This window comes from Pelodiscus sinensis, chromosome 2 (genome assembly GCF_052426305.1).
Source record: "Pelodiscus sinensis isolate ZL-2025 chromosome 2, ASM5242630v1, whole genome shotgun sequence".
Lineage (NCBI taxonomy): Eukaryota > Metazoa > Chordata > Testudines > Trionychidae > Pelodiscus > Pelodiscus sinensis.
The window spans coordinates 189755148-189773248 of record NC_143053.1 but is presented as its reverse complement, the minus strand read 5'-3'; the positions used below and the strand labels follow the sequence as shown (position 1 = coordinate 189773248).

The 18101-nt window shown below is 46.3% G+C and overlaps 1 protein-coding gene across 4 annotated transcripts in view; it reads right to left on the bottom strand.

Moving 5' to 3' along the window:
- NEK10 (NIMA related kinase 10) overlaps positions 1-18101 on the bottom strand; it is a 200924-nt gene that overhangs the window by 131161 nt on the left and 51662 nt on the right. For 3 of the 4 annotated variants that reach the window (XM_014579152.4, XM_025190296.3, XM_089776621.1), the window contains 2 exons: positions 6482-6559; positions 176-240 (listed from right to left, as the gene is read on the bottom strand). In XM_014579152.4, coding sequence (XP_014434638.2) covers positions 176-240; positions 6482-6559 — 143 coding nt within the window. The remainder of the gene's footprint in view (positions 1-175; positions 241-6481; positions 6560-18101) is intronic. The other variant, XM_089776619.1, reaches the window with a different exon arrangement.

Sequence of the window (18101 nt, the reverse complement as noted above, 5' to 3'; positions counted from 1 at the left end):
TACGGAAAAGGGTGCCAGTGTAGACACAGCCTTGTAGTCTAGCTGTACCCTCAGTCTCTGAAAATCAATTACTACATTTGAAAACTAAGCCTGGCATTAACTGACAATTTACCTGAATTATGGTTTGTAAACTCTACAAATGCCGCCCCATATAGCAATTTATTTATTAAAATACCTTTTGAAGAGATGTCTATTTCTTTCCATACTGAAGAGAAATCTCAAGGCTCTGAAAGCATAACACTAGGGTGAGAGAAATGCTTAAATTAATCACAAATTATGTACAGATTTAAAAGCTGCTTATAAAACTGCAAGGACCTTACGCATATTTTTAACCATCATTTTTAATTAATTAGGTCAGGCAACTAGAATGGTAATCATCCTCAAGCAACCAAAAATAAACAGCTCTACACTTTAGTCACAAGCCATCTGCTTCAGTGTATGTTGTATTTCAAATGTGGGCAGGCCCTCTTGGAAAAAAAACTATGAAGTTGCATAGATACATTAGACCCTGAATAATTTTATGTCTGCACTGCTGAAGTCTTTGAGCCACATTCTACTCTATGACTCCAGAGGAACCCTTGGAAGCCAATAGAGTTATACTAAAAACAAGGAACAAATACGGCCCTTTTTACTGGAAACTGAAGTACAGAGCCCTAGAATGTCAACAGGAGACAAAAACAAAGAAACAAAAAACCCTAAATCTACAAGAATATGAAAATTAGCCACATGTATTCACTTGATCCTATTTACAAAAAAAAATCTCCACCTACCTCTGTTTCTATATAATCACTATTAGAGAAAACATACATAAAACGAATCATGATGGCCATGATGGATTAAATTAAAGTCTCTTAGGGTATGTCCACACTACAACGTTAATTCAAACTAACTTAGTTCGAATTAGTTAATTCAAACTAAGCTAATTCGAACTAACGGATCCAGACTAAAAAACTAGTTCGAATTAGCGTTTTGCTAATTCGAACTAGCATGTCCACGTTAAGTGGACCCTGAACAGGGCTTAAGGATGGCCGGAAGCAGTGCCGGCAGGGCATCAGAGGAGGACTTAGAGCATGGAGCTGCTGTCTCAGGCTAGCCGAGGGCTGTGCTTAAAGGGACCCAACCCCCGCCCCGGACAGACAGTTCTCAGGGGTGCCCCGCTTGCAAAGCAGTCCTGGCTTGGAGTGCCCGGAGTACCCACACTGGGCACATCACAGCACACGGCCATCAGACCAGCTGCACTTGCTGCAGGCTGCCATCCGGGGAGAGGAAGCAATTGGGAGGCAGCAGGAGAGCTTCCACCCCGAGGAGCCTGCAGAGCCAGCCCAGTCCTCCCCATCGGGGGCTCGTACCCCATTCCACCCTCACCTCCTTCCACTTACCCTTCCCTAGCCCCCCTTCCTGATGTACAAAATAAAGGACACGTGTTCAAAAATAGAAACTCTTTATTTAACAAAACTGGGGGAAACTGGGAAAAGGAGGTGGGAGAGGGGAAGAGAGAGGGTGGGAGGGGGAGGGGGAAAACTGGGAGGAGGGAGCTAGAAGGGGGAAGCAAGGGAAAGGAGGGGGTGGGGAAACTCAAGGATCAGGGGTGGGAGTCTCGCCGGGCCAACCGCCTCCCAGCACAGCGAGGGAGGGGGCCTCGGCGTCCCCGGGGGGATGAAGTGGAGGGTGCGGAGGTTGAGGTGGGGGGTGTGGACATTGAGGAAGCTGGTGTGGGGGTTGAGGAGGAAGAGGTGGGAGGGGGGGCAGGAGTGGGAGGAGGGACAGCAGTTGGGGGGGCAGCAGGCGCAGGACCGGCACGGGGCACCATGCTCTGCAGCAGGACTTGCAGGTTTGTGCTCAGCCCTTGGACCTCAGCCAGCAGCTCATGGCGGAGCGGGAGGTCTGCCCGCATCCAGGCCTCCAGTGTGCGGTGCACGGCTCTCAAGGACCCCAGGTGCTGGTCCCAGTACTCCTGCTCCGTGCTGCGGTCCGGAGCAGGCCACGGGTGCGGGAGCATGTCCCGGGCGGGGTGGTGCGCCCTGCATGAGCAGCTGGTGCAGCTGTAGAGAAAGAAGAGAAGTGGTCAGTTCTCCCTGGGGACAAAGAGGATGATGCCCAGCCCTCTCCCCCACCCCGCAACATGAGGGTGACCATGTCCTGCACCATCAGAGCCGCAGTGCTTGTACAGAGGCCATGGTTAGGATGTCTGGCTCTCCCCGGGACTGGGAGCTGCCCCAAGACCACACCCATGTCCCTGTGCCATGTATAGTGTGGCCGGGGCGGCGGGAGGGAGGGGGAGATGTCCCCTGCCTCTGTGTAGAGGGGACATGTGAAGGGAAAGCATCCTGCTGGGTCCCGCCCCGGGGTTGGGAGCATGTCAGGTCTCTTCGCACAAGCATGTGCCTATTGGGCCATGGCCCCTGGGTGTCACGCAGCTGGAGCCACCTGCCCAAGGGCGGCATGGCACGTGCGAGCACGTGCACAGGTGTCTGCGTGATCCGTGGAAGGCATGGCCCACGTGCGTGGTCTCTGGTGTCCCTCCCGCCTCCCCCCCCGAACTACTTAATTCGAACTACTTACCCGGTACGGTCTCCCTGGACGCTGGGACATCCTGCGGTGGCCCCTCCGGTGTGCTCGGGTCAGGGCTCTCCGGTCCCGGCTCGCTGTCCCCCGGGCTGGCACGGACCGCCCCGCCCCGCCCCCCAAGAGTCTATCGAGGGCGGGGAAGTAGGGGCAGGTGTCAGCCCCTGCAGCGGCGCCGCCCCTGGTAGCCCTGGCATACCCCTGCTGCAGCTGCTTCACTTTAATGCGCACGCACCTGCTCCCGGGAGCGCCTGTGTCCCTTTTGGACCATGGCAGTCGCTATGCGGCCACAGACGGCCGCGTTCCTCCTCCTAGTGCGGAGATCATGGAGGTTGGGGGTCTGCCCCCAAACCTCAATGAGGTCCATGACCTCCGCACTAGTCCAGGGGGCCGCGCGCTGTCTACGGCCCCTGGCTGGCCCCTGGGTGCTGGGGGACTGGGCAGGAGACGGCTCGCTGCCACTGGCTGCCTGGCTCATGGTCAGGCCACTGGGTCGGGGCAGAGACCGCTGGCAGGGCTGGCTGTCTCAAGTGCCGTCTGGCCAGAGTCTACCCCTTTAAGGACCCGGGGCTGGGGGAGAGGAGAGGAGTTTTCCTGGTTGTGCCCAGAGAGGCCACCAGGGGGAACCTGGGAAGTGCCAGCCTCCCTCTAGTTCGAATTAAGGGTCTACACAGCCCTTAATTCGAACTAGTAAGTTTGAACTAGGCTTAGTCCTCGTGGAATGAGGTTTACCTAGTTCAAACTAAGCGCTCCATTAGTTCGAATTAAGTTCGAACTAACGGAGCGCTAGTGAAGCGCCTATCAAAGTTAATTCGAACTAACGTCCGTTAATTCGAATTAACTTTGTAGTGTAGACATACCCTTAGTATGAGGCAAAAAAGCACTTTTTGCGCAAAAGCATCCTTGCCAATCTAGACGCTCTTTTGCAGAAATACTTTTAACGGAAAAACTTTTCCATTAAGAGTATTTCTGCAAAATCATGACAGTCTAGACGCAGCCCTCGAGTTCTGTCTAACTGTATCCATGTATCTGATGCACTGCAAAACTAGCTATTGAAACAAAAATGGCTACAATGTGTAAGTCAAAAGAAAATGAGTTACCAAAACAATGGAAACAATAATATAAATAAGTCTAAATAATATTCAGACTGTAAGATGACATTCTTGACTAAATATTCTAATATGGGTCTAATCCAGTGGCCCTTACTTAGATGTTAGGAGTTTTCTCTGAGTAATGACTGCAAAACAATGAAGGAGATAGAAGTTAATCACTATTTTTGAGGGAAGTAGGGCATGAATCACCAATACCGCAAAAACACAGGGTTTTTTTTTTTAAAGAACACCAGTTTTTTTCTTATTCCAAAATAACTGCCCTTTGGACACAAGAAAAACATCAGGTATTGTAGTTCCAATATTCTTCTGAGACACACACAGTCTATCAATGTCGAGTAATTTGCAAGACTGGAGTCATAGTTATTACTTTAAATGTTTTCCTTTTTAGGGATGGTGCATAGTTGTAAACGTTGGAAGGAAGAAGGTTCATATGACTGAAGCACAGTACTATAAACCAAGAGATCCATCCTCCATTCCCAGTTCTACTACAGATGTTCCTATATACCAGTAATCTCTCTATTGATCAATTTCTTCCTGTGAAATGAGAATACTATACATGCAGTCCCCGACTTATGGGGATCCGACTTATGTCGGATCCGCACTTACGAACGGGGCTTTTCTCGCCCGGGAGCTCACGGGCGGCGGGTCGCCACCCGTGTCCTCCGGGGCGAGAAAAGCTTCTCCCGGTCTCCCTGGTCTGCTGGGGGGGTCCAGCAAAGCCGCTGGACCCCCCCCCCCAGCAGACCAGGGACACCCGAGCAAAGCCGCCGCCTGGGCGGCTTTGCTCGTTTGCCCGGGAGCAAAGCCGCCCAGGCAGCGGGACCCCCGCCGCCTGGGCGGCTTTGCTCCTGTCCCCCTGGTTTGCTGGGGGGGGGGGTCCAGAAAAGCCACTGGATCCCCCCAGCAGACCAGCGACACCCAAGTAAAGCTCCCTCCCCCCCAGCAGACCAGGCTTTTGTTGCGGGACGCCTCGGGTAGAGCAGCTGGGGTGCTGCCGGGTTGGTCCTGTGGGAACCTACCAGGCAGCACCCCAGCTGTTCTGTCCCAGGCTCCAGATTCAGCAGCTGTTGAAACTGATCAGGCTGATTCCAGGAAGCTGGGGGCAGAGCAACTCTGCCTCGGGCTTCCTGTAGTCAGCCCCTGGTCAGTTTCAGTGGCAGCAGCTGAATCTGGAGCCAGTTCCGACTTACATACAAATTCAACTTAAGAACAAACCTATAGTCCCTATCTTATACGTAATCCGGGGACTGCCTGTACCTTCCTTTCTTACAACAGTATTCTGAGATTAACACATTGATGGCTGTAAAAAAGCTGCAGATTTAATGTAGCATATTCTTTATATACTGAATTAATGTGATATTATAACTACTCCCCAAGTAATGACCTGTGTGATCCTTAAGTAAATAGAAAGAATGAAGGGACTGATTAGCGAGATAAATATACTGGGCCAAACTATAAGAAATAAACCCATGAAATTAATAAAATTTACAAATATCCTGGAAATCAATAATTATGAGAAAGGGACTACAGAAAGCACCATGAGATGTTAAACATGTTTGGATTAAAGATATATTTTTTACCATTTACTTGGATGTGGTAGGAAAACGCTTCTTATTAAATTACCTGATGTCACATTATATTTAAATTATATTACATTATCTTATGATCAATTGTACAATATAATCTCTTGTAACTTTATGCTGAAGTACTAAATTGGAGTTAATACACTTGGTAAAATAATATAATTAAAAATATGCATATATATGATACTATTGTTAAACAGATGCCTGACTCTTAAATTTCATAAAGTTTCAAAAATATTATATAAATGTACTCCCTCTTTAATTTCCTTTAAAGAATAATGTTACAAGAAGTTTTAAATTAAATTAAGCATTATAAAAGTAACTTTAGTGCAGATGATAGACAGTAGTTAACGTATGGAGACTGCAGTCTCATCTATAATTAATCCATAAAGAGCATATGCAGTGCAAACTCAAAGCCTGATCTTGAGGGACTACTGTGGGAAAACACAATAAGCATTGTCATCTTTTCCTCTCTACTAAGAGAGGTTGCTAGGTGACATTTATGGTGATGATTTTACGGACATGAACAACTATTCACTAGAAATCAGAAAGACACTAATTTTTTTTCACAGAGGCCAAAGAATAGCTATCAGATAGTTAACACCTATAGTCACTGCCAACCTGAGTTGACTATAACCAATATATTTACATAACAAACATAGAAGCCATCCAATCTTTAGCAAAGATTGATCATCTTAAAATTTAATTTATATTACTTTATGTTGTGTTTTGCTATACTTTATTTAACAAACACAGCAAGGTGCTCCAACTCAAAAATACTTAAGTCATACCATTGGGTCGAGTGTTTATAAGCTTTCACTGAAAGCCACAGGCATGATAAAGGGAGAATATACATTGGGCTGCCTAGAAAATGAGATTTCATCATAACTAAATATACATTTTTTTCTATCTATGTTACATAGTGTACAAAAACCACACAAAATATTTTATAATAGAAACACACTGTGGAATAGTCATCTGCCATTTGTTTCATAAGCTTCAGAGGGGTAGCCAAGTTCATCTGTAACTGGAAAAACTTAAAAAACAATTGTCTAGTAGCACCTTAAAGACTAATAAAACATGTAGATGGTATCATGAGCACTTCTTCAGATGACTGGTTAATAAGTTAATTAACTTATTATACTGTGTAAGTTAATTTCTGTGTAAGTTAATTTCTCAATGTGCTAATTGTGTAAAGCTTTTAATATGAAGGAGAATTACCTGTAATAAATTAGCTTTTACTGCATTCCTTTTTCTATTTGGTAAAATCAGGTTTGCTACTATATATACGCCATTTTCCTGGAAAAGAAACAAAGGAAAATCATCATTGTTAGTGCTGCTTAGTATAGAAGGAGCAGACACTGTGCATTCAGGAATATCATGAACTGAGATTTATGCAGCAAAAAAGCTCTGGAGTAAAATCCTATGTGATCATTTTGGAAATAAGTCTACAGGTACAGTAGTCCAATTCTGTGAAAATCATGTTGGAGCTCAGAAAAAAAGAAAAACCCTAGTATCAAAAAAGAGTTGTGCTAGTTTTACCATTTAATCCATCTTAAATAAGAGGTCTCTAACTAAAACAGAAAAATGGATTCCATTTCAGATAACACATGCGGTTCAGATAAAAAGAGTTCCCTACATTTATATGGTTTCTATAATTCTAGTGCTTATAGTGGTAGATGAACTTTGGGCCCATACCCAGGGGCCCTGGCTAATTTGGGGGCCCCGCAGGAGCACTTGAACTGGGTAAGAAGTGGGGGAGGGACATAAGCTGCCAAATCTATGACCCTGAACCCACTCCTATTCTTCTCTGAGACCCTCTGCCCCCTGCTCTTCCCCTTGAACTCTACCCTCTGGCCATACCAGAAAATGAAGCCAGGCCATAGAAATAGCCTCTCTGGGAGCCTGGGTTGCTGTGGGGAGTCCTGAACCCTCCAACTGCCTGGGGCACACCACCCAAGGCAGGTGGAGAGTCCAAGTTTCCCCATAGCCATCCAGACTCCTTGGATAGCTGCTGCTCTTACCATAACCAAGCCAAGGCTTTTGACCTCACTAGGAGCAGGGCCTTATAGGGAGAGGAAGAATGGGGTGCAAGGTTGGGTGACATGTGGGGTGTCAAATGAAAGCTTATGTTCTACTGATTCTATGTATGGTACTCATGTACTTGTATGATGTCTGTATGTGGAGTTATGAATGTGAACTCTGTGCTGATACTGGTCTGGATTGCCTGTTGTAAAGAACAATTGTTCAGTCAATGACTATGCTAACTAGGACAGTCCCAGGGACAATGGCTCTCAGAGAGGCCAATACACACCTGAGGAATGCCTCTGGAAACAAGCAGACAGACAGGGCAAAATGGCTGCTGACATGTGAAACAGAGATAGGTCACTTGACCATGTGACCTGCTCCACTGGGGAGATACCAGGAACGGATACAAAAGTGCCAGGTGGCAGTCTCCATCTGTTCTTCAATTCTGCTACTGATCCCAGATGCAACCTTGTCACGTTATTGGATTTTGAGGGGAGCAGCCGGATCACTGCTGCACCTATGGGGGGGTGTTCACCCCAAAATTGGTACAAAGGGAGCCATGTGAGGTGTCAAACAAAAGCTTACTTTATACTGATTCTATATATGCTATATATATGCTATATATATATATATATATATATATATATATATATATATATATATATATATATATATCGTATAATATCTGTGTGTGAAGTTATAAGCGTGTATTCTGTGTGGATACTGAATATTTCTCTGTTTGTGGCTGAGAATAGGTGAAGAATGCTCAGCCTATGGACATGCTAATGAGCAAGTCTCCAGGGAACAATGGATCTCTGGAGGACAAAGACACACCTGGCCACTGGCCATGTGACTCTAGCCAGCTTGGAAGAAACCAGGAAGGGGGGATAAATATGCCATGTCGTCGATTCCATGTTGGTCTGCAGATTTGCTCCTGACCCCAGATGCGGCCTCGCAGGGATTCACGAGCTGGGAAGAACTGTGGACCCATCTTGGCATAAGATGTGCACCAAGGACTTTTAATCCAGCAGCTATAACATCTCTGCTGCAAGCCTGCATCGAGAACTGGGTGATTCGATGCATGTAATGTATGATACTTTAACAACCTTACTCTCATGCTTTTCTTTCTTATAGTAATAAACCTTTAGATTTTAGATTCTAAAGCATTGGCTCAGCGTGATTTGTGGGTAAGGTCCAGAGCATATATTGACCTGGGATCTGTGGCTGGTTTCTTGGAACCGGACAGGACTTGTTCGGGGAAGGTGAGATTGGACCCTAAAACCCCTTATCTGTGTACGAGGCCCAGGGCCATCTAGGGCACGGCTATTGCTGGGGCGTTGGAGGGGTTTCAGGCAGGCAGCTGAACTGCTCTGTGGGACTAGTTGTGGCCTATTAGGAAAGGTCTCCAGTCTGGGGGCTGTAAGGAGCTGAATTTGAACAATTCGCTCTGAGCGGACGCCCTCAGCTGTGCCCAGACTCGGCCAGGTCTGTCACAAGCCTTGTGAGGGACAGAGAGCTGGGAAGGATTGTTGGCCCATCCTGACATAGGATGTACACCAGAGACTTTTAAGCTAGCAGTTTATAACATCTCTGCTGAGAGCCTGCATCAAGAACTTGGTGATTGGTGCATGTAGTGTATTTTCCTTAAGAACCTTACTCTCAACCTTTTCTTTCTTTTATTAATAAACCTTTAGATTTTAGATTCTAAAGAACTGGCCCAGCGTGCTCTTGTGGATAAGATCCAAAGAGTAAACTGACCGGGGATTTGTGGCTGGTTCTTAGGGACGGGGAGGACCCATTTTGGGTAGGTGAGATTGGGTTCTATAACCCCTCACCTGTGAGTAAGGCCTGGGGCTGATTGTGGCACAGGGAGAGCTGGCGTGTCTGAGGGGTTTTGCTCATGAGGCTTCCTGCTGGCCAGATTGGCAGCCAAAGCGCTCAGTGTGACTGGTTTGTGGCCCATTTGGGAAAGGTCTCCAGTCACGGGCTGTAAGGAGCCCTGGTTTTGAGCAATTCACCTTGAGCAGATGCCCTCAGTTGTGCCCAGACCCGGCCCAGTCCGTCACACTGCCTCTGAGTGCTTAAGCTATATGAGGAGTAATTTCTTTCAGACTCTTTTTCACTCCAGCTCTTGCTCCATAAGCATGTAAAGTATTGCAACACATTGTGCCTGTTCTAGCTAAGAACTTTCCTTTCCTCTACTCCCGTTACGTATGCCGCTGTTTGGTTTTAAAGTGATTGAGGAAGTTACTCACCTTGTGCAGTAATGACGGTTCTTCGAGGTGTATGTCCCCGTGGATGCTCCACTCTAGGTGTCGGGCTTGTCCCGGTGCTGCAAGTCAGAGATTTGTCAGCCGTGGTTCAGCCGGACCATGCATGTGCAGTGGTGGCGCGGGCTGTTTGCGCCGTTTGAGAGTTTACGTGCGGTCCGGCTCCCGCCAGTTCCTCCTAATCAGATCACTCCTGAAAGATATAAAGAAGAGAGTCTGAAGTGGGGAGGGGGGCAGGTCGTGGAGCACCCCCGGGGACACACATCTTGAAGAACCGTTGTTACTGCACAAGGTGAGTAACTTCCTCTTCTTCTTTGGGTAGTGTCCCAATGGGTGCTCCACTCTAGGTGAGTACAGAGCAGTAGCCTCATGTACGGAGGTGGGATCAAAATTAGGATCTCGTTACTGTGGAAAGTACTGCAGAGGCCAGTGCTGAGTCCCGAGCAGTAGCATCGATAGCATAATGTTTAGCAAATGTCATGTCTGAGGACCAGGTTGCCGTGCGGCGAATGTCTTGTAGCAGGACACCTTTAAGGAAGGCCATCAAGGTAGATGTTGCCCTGGTGGAATGAGCATTCATTGAGGTAGGTATTGGCTTGTTGCATAATGAGTAGCACATTGTAATACATTTTATAATCAAGTTATAAATACGCTGTGATGGCAATGGTTGGCCCTTAGCTCGTTCGCCTGTGCATAATAGGAGACGTTGCAACTGATGGAAAGGGTGCGTTCTCTCAAGGTAGAAAGCCAAGGCTCTATGGACGTCTAAGGTCTGTAAGCGGGCTTCATGGTTAGAGATATGTGGTTTAGGATAGAATGTTGGGCGTATTATAGGCTTGTTAATATGGAATTCCGAATTCACTTTCGGTAAAAAATTAGGGTGGGATCAAAGTATTATTCCCTGCTTGGTAAACACTGTGTATGGCAGACTGGCTGAGAGAGCAGTCAGTTCCCCAACCCGTGAAGCTGACGTTATAGCCAGGAGGAAGGTAACTTTCAGAGTGAGTGCAGCAATGTCACAGGTAGCTAAGGGCTCAAACGGTGGATATGTGAGAGTGTCCAAGACTAGTTCCAAATACCATAGCGCAGGAGGTTTTCTGCGCAGAGGGTATAGATTTGTTATGCCTTTTAAAAAACTTTTGGTCATTGGATGAGCAAATACTGAAAAACCCTCAATCGATTGTCTAAATGCAGAGATCACTGCGAGATGAACTTTGATGGACGAGAGTTCCAGTCCAAAATGGTGCAAATGAAGTACATAGTCCAGAATGCGATGGATTGGAATGTACATCGCATCAAGACTATTGGCAGTACACCAGGAGTGAAAACGACACCACTTATAAAGGTAAGTTTTTCAGGTTGAATTGTGTCTACTATACATTAGTACATGTTTCACCTCTTGGGAGCAGAAGACTTCTGTGCGGTGGAACCAGCTAGGAGCTACGCAGTGAGGTGTAGCTGATCAATTTGGGGGAGTGTCATGGACAGGCCTGGTTGCATCAGAAGGTTGGGTCGTTTTGGCAAGCGATATGGGGGCTGGAGAGACATTTGTAGGTGGAGAGGAAGCCAAGTCTGTCTGGGCCAGAACAGGGCTATAAGTATGACTGTGGCCCTGTCTTCGGTTATCTTTTTCAGTACCTTTGGAAGAAGTGGAACTGGAGGAAAGGCACAGAGTAGATGACAACTCCAGTTTATCAGAAATGCATACCCCAGTGATTTCAGTCCCAGACCCACTCTGGAGCAGTATTTGGGGCATTTTGTATTGAGATGTTATGCAAAAAGGTCTATAGAGGGGTATCCCCATTGTTGAAATAGAGAATGAGTTACAGCTGGGTTGAGTTTCCACTCGTGCTGGGGAAAAAAATGCCTGCTTAGGGCATCGACAATGGTATTGTCCTTTCCTGGGAGATATGTGGCTATTATTCTGACTCCGTAGCGTCTATACCAGTTGCAGAGTCTCATGGAGTCTGCGCAGAGGGACTTGGATCTGGCTCCGCCCTGACGGTTGATATAGTAAACTGCGGTAGTGTTGTTGGTGAGGATTTGAACTGTCTGGCAGCGAATCTTTGGTAGGAATATCTTGCATGCGTTGAACACTGCCCTGAGCTCCAGAAAACTGATATGTTGAAGGGCCTCCCGTTCATTCCACTGTCCTTGAGCATAATCGCCCGCACAGTGGGCTCCCCAACCTAGAAGAGATGCGTCCAAAGTAATTTGGAACATTGGTTGTGGACAGTGGAACGGAACACCTGAGAGCATGTTGGTAGGAGAAGTCCACCATGTTAGGGATTGTCGTACCATCAATGGTACGGTTACCAGGTCTTGATTGCCTGGGCGATAGAGTGAGGCCAGCCAATATTGGAGGCATCTGAGGTGTAACCTCTCATGTTGCACCACGTATGTTGTGGCAGCCATGTGTCCCATGAGTTGCAGACAGGTAAGTATCGGCACCTTGGGACTGACAGAAAATGTCTGTGCAAGATTCTGTATTTTGTGGAATCTTTCCTGAGGAAGATAGGCCTTGGCTATTGTAGAATCTAACTGTGCCCCAATGAACTCGAGGGACCTTTGCAGTATGAATGAGGACTTTGGGACGTTGACTATGAGACCCAGAGCCAAAAATAAGTTCCTTGTGACTTCAGTGGCGCGAAGCATATGATCGTACGTATGCGCCTTGATTAGACAATTGTCCAAGTAGGGGAACATCATGATACCCTGGCAATGCAGATACGCAGCCATCACTAACAATGTCTTGGAGAAGACCCTGGGTGCTGATGATAGGCCGAATGGAAGGACCTTGTATTGAAAGTGCTGTGAGCCTATGATGAACCTGAGGAAGGATGTATTGTCACATGGAAATATGCATCCTGCAAATCGAGGGACGTGAACCAATTTCCCATGGTTAGCGCGAGAAAAATAGAAGTTAATGTCACCATCTTGAATTTGTGTTTCCGGAGATACTGGTTGAGACATCGAAGGTCCAGAATAGGCCTCCAGCCTCCTGATTTCTTCTCGGTGAGGAAATAACGAGAATAGAATACTTTGCCGTGAAACTGTTCGAGCACTCTCTCCACTGCCCCAATCCCTATGAGTCATAGAACCTCGTGCATTAAGAGAGTGTCCTGAGATGGGTCCCTGAAGAGGGACGGGGATGGGGGGGAGGTAGGAGGGAGAGAAAGAAGTGGAATCAAATACCCAGATATTATCAGTTCCCAGACCCACCGGTTGGTGGTGATGGTTGACCACCTGAGTTGGGAAGGTCTTAGGCGATGGTGAAATAACTTCTGTGATCCCGGGGGTATGTCAGGGGAATGATCTGCAGTCCCTCAACTGGACCGTCCAACTGGCTGCCTGTTGTTTTGAGGATTGGGCGTCCTACTCGTCTGCGGCCAGCACTTCCATTGTCAAGGTCTGCCGCGCTGCTGTTGGTCATATTGCCTATATCTAGGTGCAGAATATGAGAAAGGCCTCTGTTTGTAGTAAGGTGTGTAAGGCTTACGACGATATGGTGGCGTGTATATCCCTAGCGTTCTCAAAGTTGTTCTGGAGTCTTTGCCCGAGTGTAGAACTTGATTGGTCTTTTTGGCAAAGAGACTCTGCCTGTTGAAGGGCAAATCTTCAACCTTGGCCTGTAGCTCCTTAGGCACTGAAGCCAACTACGGCCAAGGTGATCTAATCATGACCACCAATGTTGCGGTGGTATGAGCTGCTGCATCCGCAATGTCCAGAGAAATCTGTAAGGCCCTCCTTGAGGCCGTGTAGCTTTCCTGGACTACTGATATTAGAACTTGCCGCTTGTCCTCAAGTAGGTGTTCCAATAGTGTCACTAACTTTGTATAATTATCAAAGTTGTGGTTATAAAGGAGGATGGCATAGTTCGCCATCCTAAGGATCAGCGTGGCAGAGGAATAAACTTTTCGTTCAAAGAGGTCTAATCATTTAGCCTCTTTATCAGAAGCAGCATTTTTGTATTGTGGCGCCTTGGCTCTTTGTTGAGCTGTATCAACAACCAATGAATTTGGCTGTGGGTATCTGAACAAAAATTCCATTCCCTTTGAGGGGACAAAATATTTCTTGTCCACCATCTTATGCGTGGCCTGAGAAGATGCTGGCGTCTGCCAAATGTCATTTGAAAACTCTAGAATTGCATCATCCAACAGTAATGCCATTTTTTATTTCTGTGAAGGTTGAAGATTTTTTAGGAGGCGATGTTGTTTCTGTTGGACCTCGCTCAGTTGGACTTCTTGAGATTCTGCTACCCTCTTAAAGACGTCGTGAAATTGACGAATGTCATCTGTGGGAGAAGAGTCACCCGGAAAAACTGCGTCATCTGGCAAGCAGGAAGATTGATCCATCAGAGATTGCACTTGAGACTATGTCTGCACAGGCCCGAGTAGTTCCGTTGGTTCTGGTTGTGGAAAAGAGAAAGGAACATCTCTGGACAGTGTAGGTGGCCTTGTAGGAGGTTCCAGTGGTGTTGGTAACCAGACATTGCTGTGAGAGCGCCGTCGGTAGCGTTGCAGAGACCTCGAAGAAGAGTGGCCTGAAGAGTAGTGGTGTCTGTAGTGGTAGTCTCGATGCCAGTGGTACCGATCATGATAATACTGTCTTGGGAGTATAGTCTGGCAAGTATCTCCTTGCAGTATCATAGCAGTACCTGGAACACGAAGAGCGTGTGGGGGATTCAGGAGAATGAGATCTAGCTATGGCATACGATGAAGAATGTGAACGCCTGTGATATCGCTGTGGTGATGGTGAATACCGTGGTGAGGGTCTATGTTGTTCGGGCTTGAGCATAATGTGGCTTTCCTGTTGTAATGGCACTGAAAAGACAGAGGCTGGCGACTGCAGTTGAGGGGAAAAGACAGCCCGTTCTGAGCTTGGGGAAGATGTTATCAGCCTTCTAGATTTGTGTTTGGCTTTCCCCAGCACCAGAGAAAGGTGTACGCTAGAGTGGGACATGCGCTATACCGGTGCCACTGATGGCTGAAGAGCGCCCTGTGCTGTTGTACCTGGTGACGTCATGGCGGTCAGCACCAATATTGGTGTGGATGAGCCGCTCTGTGATGGTGCCAGAGATGTTGCCGGGGATGGTGCCGCAGTAGCTGGCGCCGTCGATCCCGGTGCCGTAGGGGTCGGTGCCACTGTAGGTATAGATGTCGGTGCCAGAACTGCTGACAACGGAGCCTTAGTTATTGGTGCCGTAGACTTTCGTTTTATGCACAGCGGGGCAGAATTAGGCCTTGGGGCTGGAACCAGTGCCAGAGATGGTGGGAAGGGCTCGGTTCTGCTATGCTGTGGCTTGTCTTGTGCCTTTCAGCATGCCGGAGTACCATCGATCCCGAGGTACCCGGCTTGTCACCCACGCTCTTTCACGAAGATGATGAGTGTCGGGGGGGGGGGTGACTTTTTGCCCACTGTTGGCCCCAAAGATGTTGGTGGTTTGGGCGACTCGGTGTCAGCAGGCTGTAACACCTTGCTGAAGAGAAGCATTTTAAGCCGCATCTCGTGGTCGTGTCTGGCCTGGGCTGTCAGCTTCGAACAGTGTGGGCATTTCTGAGGGATAGGATCATTGCCCAAATACTTTATACAAGTGAATGTCCATCTGATGCCGGTATTGTGTCGCGGCACGCCATGCACTTCTTGAAACCGGGAGACCCCGGCATACTGGAAACTATAACTAGTAGTCTGAGAAAAAATTCTTCTCTCTTTTTTTTTTTAAACAAGAACAAGAACGAACTATATAACTACTACTATAACTAACTATCAACTTTTATCTAACTATTTATAATTTTTTAACAGGTTTCTTTGGTCAGACTGAGGAGAAGGGGTTTGCTCCACCTGCAATCATGAACGGTTAGGAGGAACTGGCGGGAGCCGGACTGCGTGAAAAAATTCACAAACGGTGCAAACAGCACGTGCAGCCACCACGCATGTGCGGTCCGGCTGAACCACAGCTGACCAATCTCTGACCTGCGGTGCCCAGATGAGCCCGACACCTAAAGTGGAGCACCCATGGGGACACTACCCGAAGTAGTATTGATGATTGACTCATGTGGGTTCATGGTCTTGACTTAAAATTTAATATATAATAGATGGGTTTCATTTTTTATTTGTCACTAACCCTGTTGAGTTGGAGCATCTTGGAGTGTGCACTGGAGCCATAAGAACATAAGAACATAATGCCATATAATAGTGCATTAATTAAAACTATTTTAGAAACATACATTTTAGCCAATTAAAATGATGTTACTTGTTAAGTTCATAACTTGAGTGTTCATGAGTCTTAGGATTTATGTGTATCAGTCTATGGCAAATCTATGACAATTATTTTATATTCTGAATATGTCAAAAAGAAATAGATAAATAAATAAAAACAACTGTCAACTCATAAAAGAAACTCATATCTGAGCAATGCTACTTATACACTAAAATACAGCAATATTGGCCAGTTTTAATGAGTTCTGCCTAAAATTTAATGATATGCTATAAAAAGCTATAAGCCTAATGTCTATAAATATACATTTTGCATCCTGGCTGGTAACCACACTAGTAGCAGAATACGGTTCCTTGATAGGTTATTATCCTGCTCCTGTTGAAGACAATGAGTTTTGCACTTGACTACAGCAGAGGCAGGTCCATAGTATTTAAGTAGGTGGTATTCACATCAATATGCCCTGTCTAGCACTTTGAAATCTATGGATGAAAAGCACTATAACACATCTAGGTATTGTTATCCCCAAGGGAGGTGTAGCCTGCCAGTTAGTGGGCACATCCAAGCAATATGTACTTGTTGGTGCCATACTGTATTCTTTTCAGAAGGACAAGAAGCTGTACGTTGTGGCTACGTGACTTCAGCTGTCTTCCTGTGCAAAAGTGACTTCAAAGCAGGATGTACAGCTGCAACTCCTTTAATCTCACCTTCATATAACTCCCTTAGACAAAGACAGGAATTTGAGAAAGGTGCGGTTAACAACATGGCTTGTCCTGTGGGCTGGAGATCCTAGGGGCTAAGCCAACCGTCATTATAAAATGAACCCCACCTGAAGAAAATTAGGAAATTCCCTGTGCAGAGCAGAAGATGGCTGCATTAAAAAGAGTAAGCCCAGGGACCTACAACTATGCCGGTGATCACATCAAGGGGCCAAAAAGAAGAAGGCTCCGCAGAACCAGTGAGCTCAGTGAGGAGGGAGAAACTTTGCCTGTTTTTGGGAGAGGATCTCAGTGAAGTGAAGAAGAACTTGGAAGACTGCCTGGGAGATCAGACCAAGATGGAAGAACAACCCTAGTGGAAAAAGACCATGCTAGAGGTTATTACAATGAGGTTTGGGGGCCTACGATGTACAGGAAGTCAGACTAGACAATCATGATGGTCCCTTCTCACTTTAATCATACAATCCTAGAATACTAGAACCAGAAGGGACCTCAAAAGGTGATCCAGTCCTCTGCACTCATGGCAGGACCAAGCACCATCTGATCATCCCTGACAGATGTATGTCTAACCTGCTCTTAAAAATCTCCAATGATGGAGATTCCACAACTTTGTTAGGCGATTTATTCCAGTACTTAAATACCCTGACAGGAAGTTTTTCCTTACATCCAACTTAAACCTCTCTGGCTGCACTTTAAGCCCATTGCTTCTTGTCCCACCATCAGATGTTAAGGAGAATAATTTTTTCTCCCTCCTCCTTGTAACACCCTTTTAAGTACTTGAAAACTATTATGTCTCCTCCCAGTCTTCTTTTTCCAAAATAAACGAACTCAATCCTTTCTGTCTTTCCTTACAGTTCATATTTTCTAGACTGTTCATCATTCTTGTTGCTCTTTTCTAGACCATCTCCAATTTTTCACATCTTTCCTGAAATTGGTGCCCAAAGCTGGACACAATACTCCAGATGAGGCCAAATCATTGCAGAGTAGAGCAGAAAAAATATTTCCTATCTCTTGCTTTCAATACTCCTATTAGTGCATCCCAGAATGATGCTTGCTTTTTTGCTACAGTATTGACTCATATTTATTTTGTGGTCTATGACTCCTAGATCCCTTTCTGTAGTAATCCTTCCTAGACACTCACTTCTGATTTTGCATGTGTGAAACTGATTGTTCATTGCTAAGTGGAGTAATTTACATTTGTCCTTACTGAATTTCACCCTATAAACCTCAGATCATTTCTCCAGTTTGACCAGATCATTTTGAATTACAATCTTATCCCCCAGAGGACTTGCAACCCCTCCCAGCTTGGTATCATCTGTAAACTTTATAAGCATACACTATATGCCATGATCTAATCATTGATAAAGATATTGCACAGAACCAGTCCCAAAACAAACCCCTGCGGAACCCCATTCATTATGCCTTTCCAGCATGACTGTGAACCATTGATAACTATACTCTCTGGGTATGTCTACACTACAAAATTAATTCGAACTAACAGCATAGGCGCTACACAGGCAAACTGCTAGTACGAACTTAATTCGAACTAGCGGAGCGCTTAATTCGAACTAGGTAAACCTCATTCTACGAGGACTAACGTCTAGTTTGAA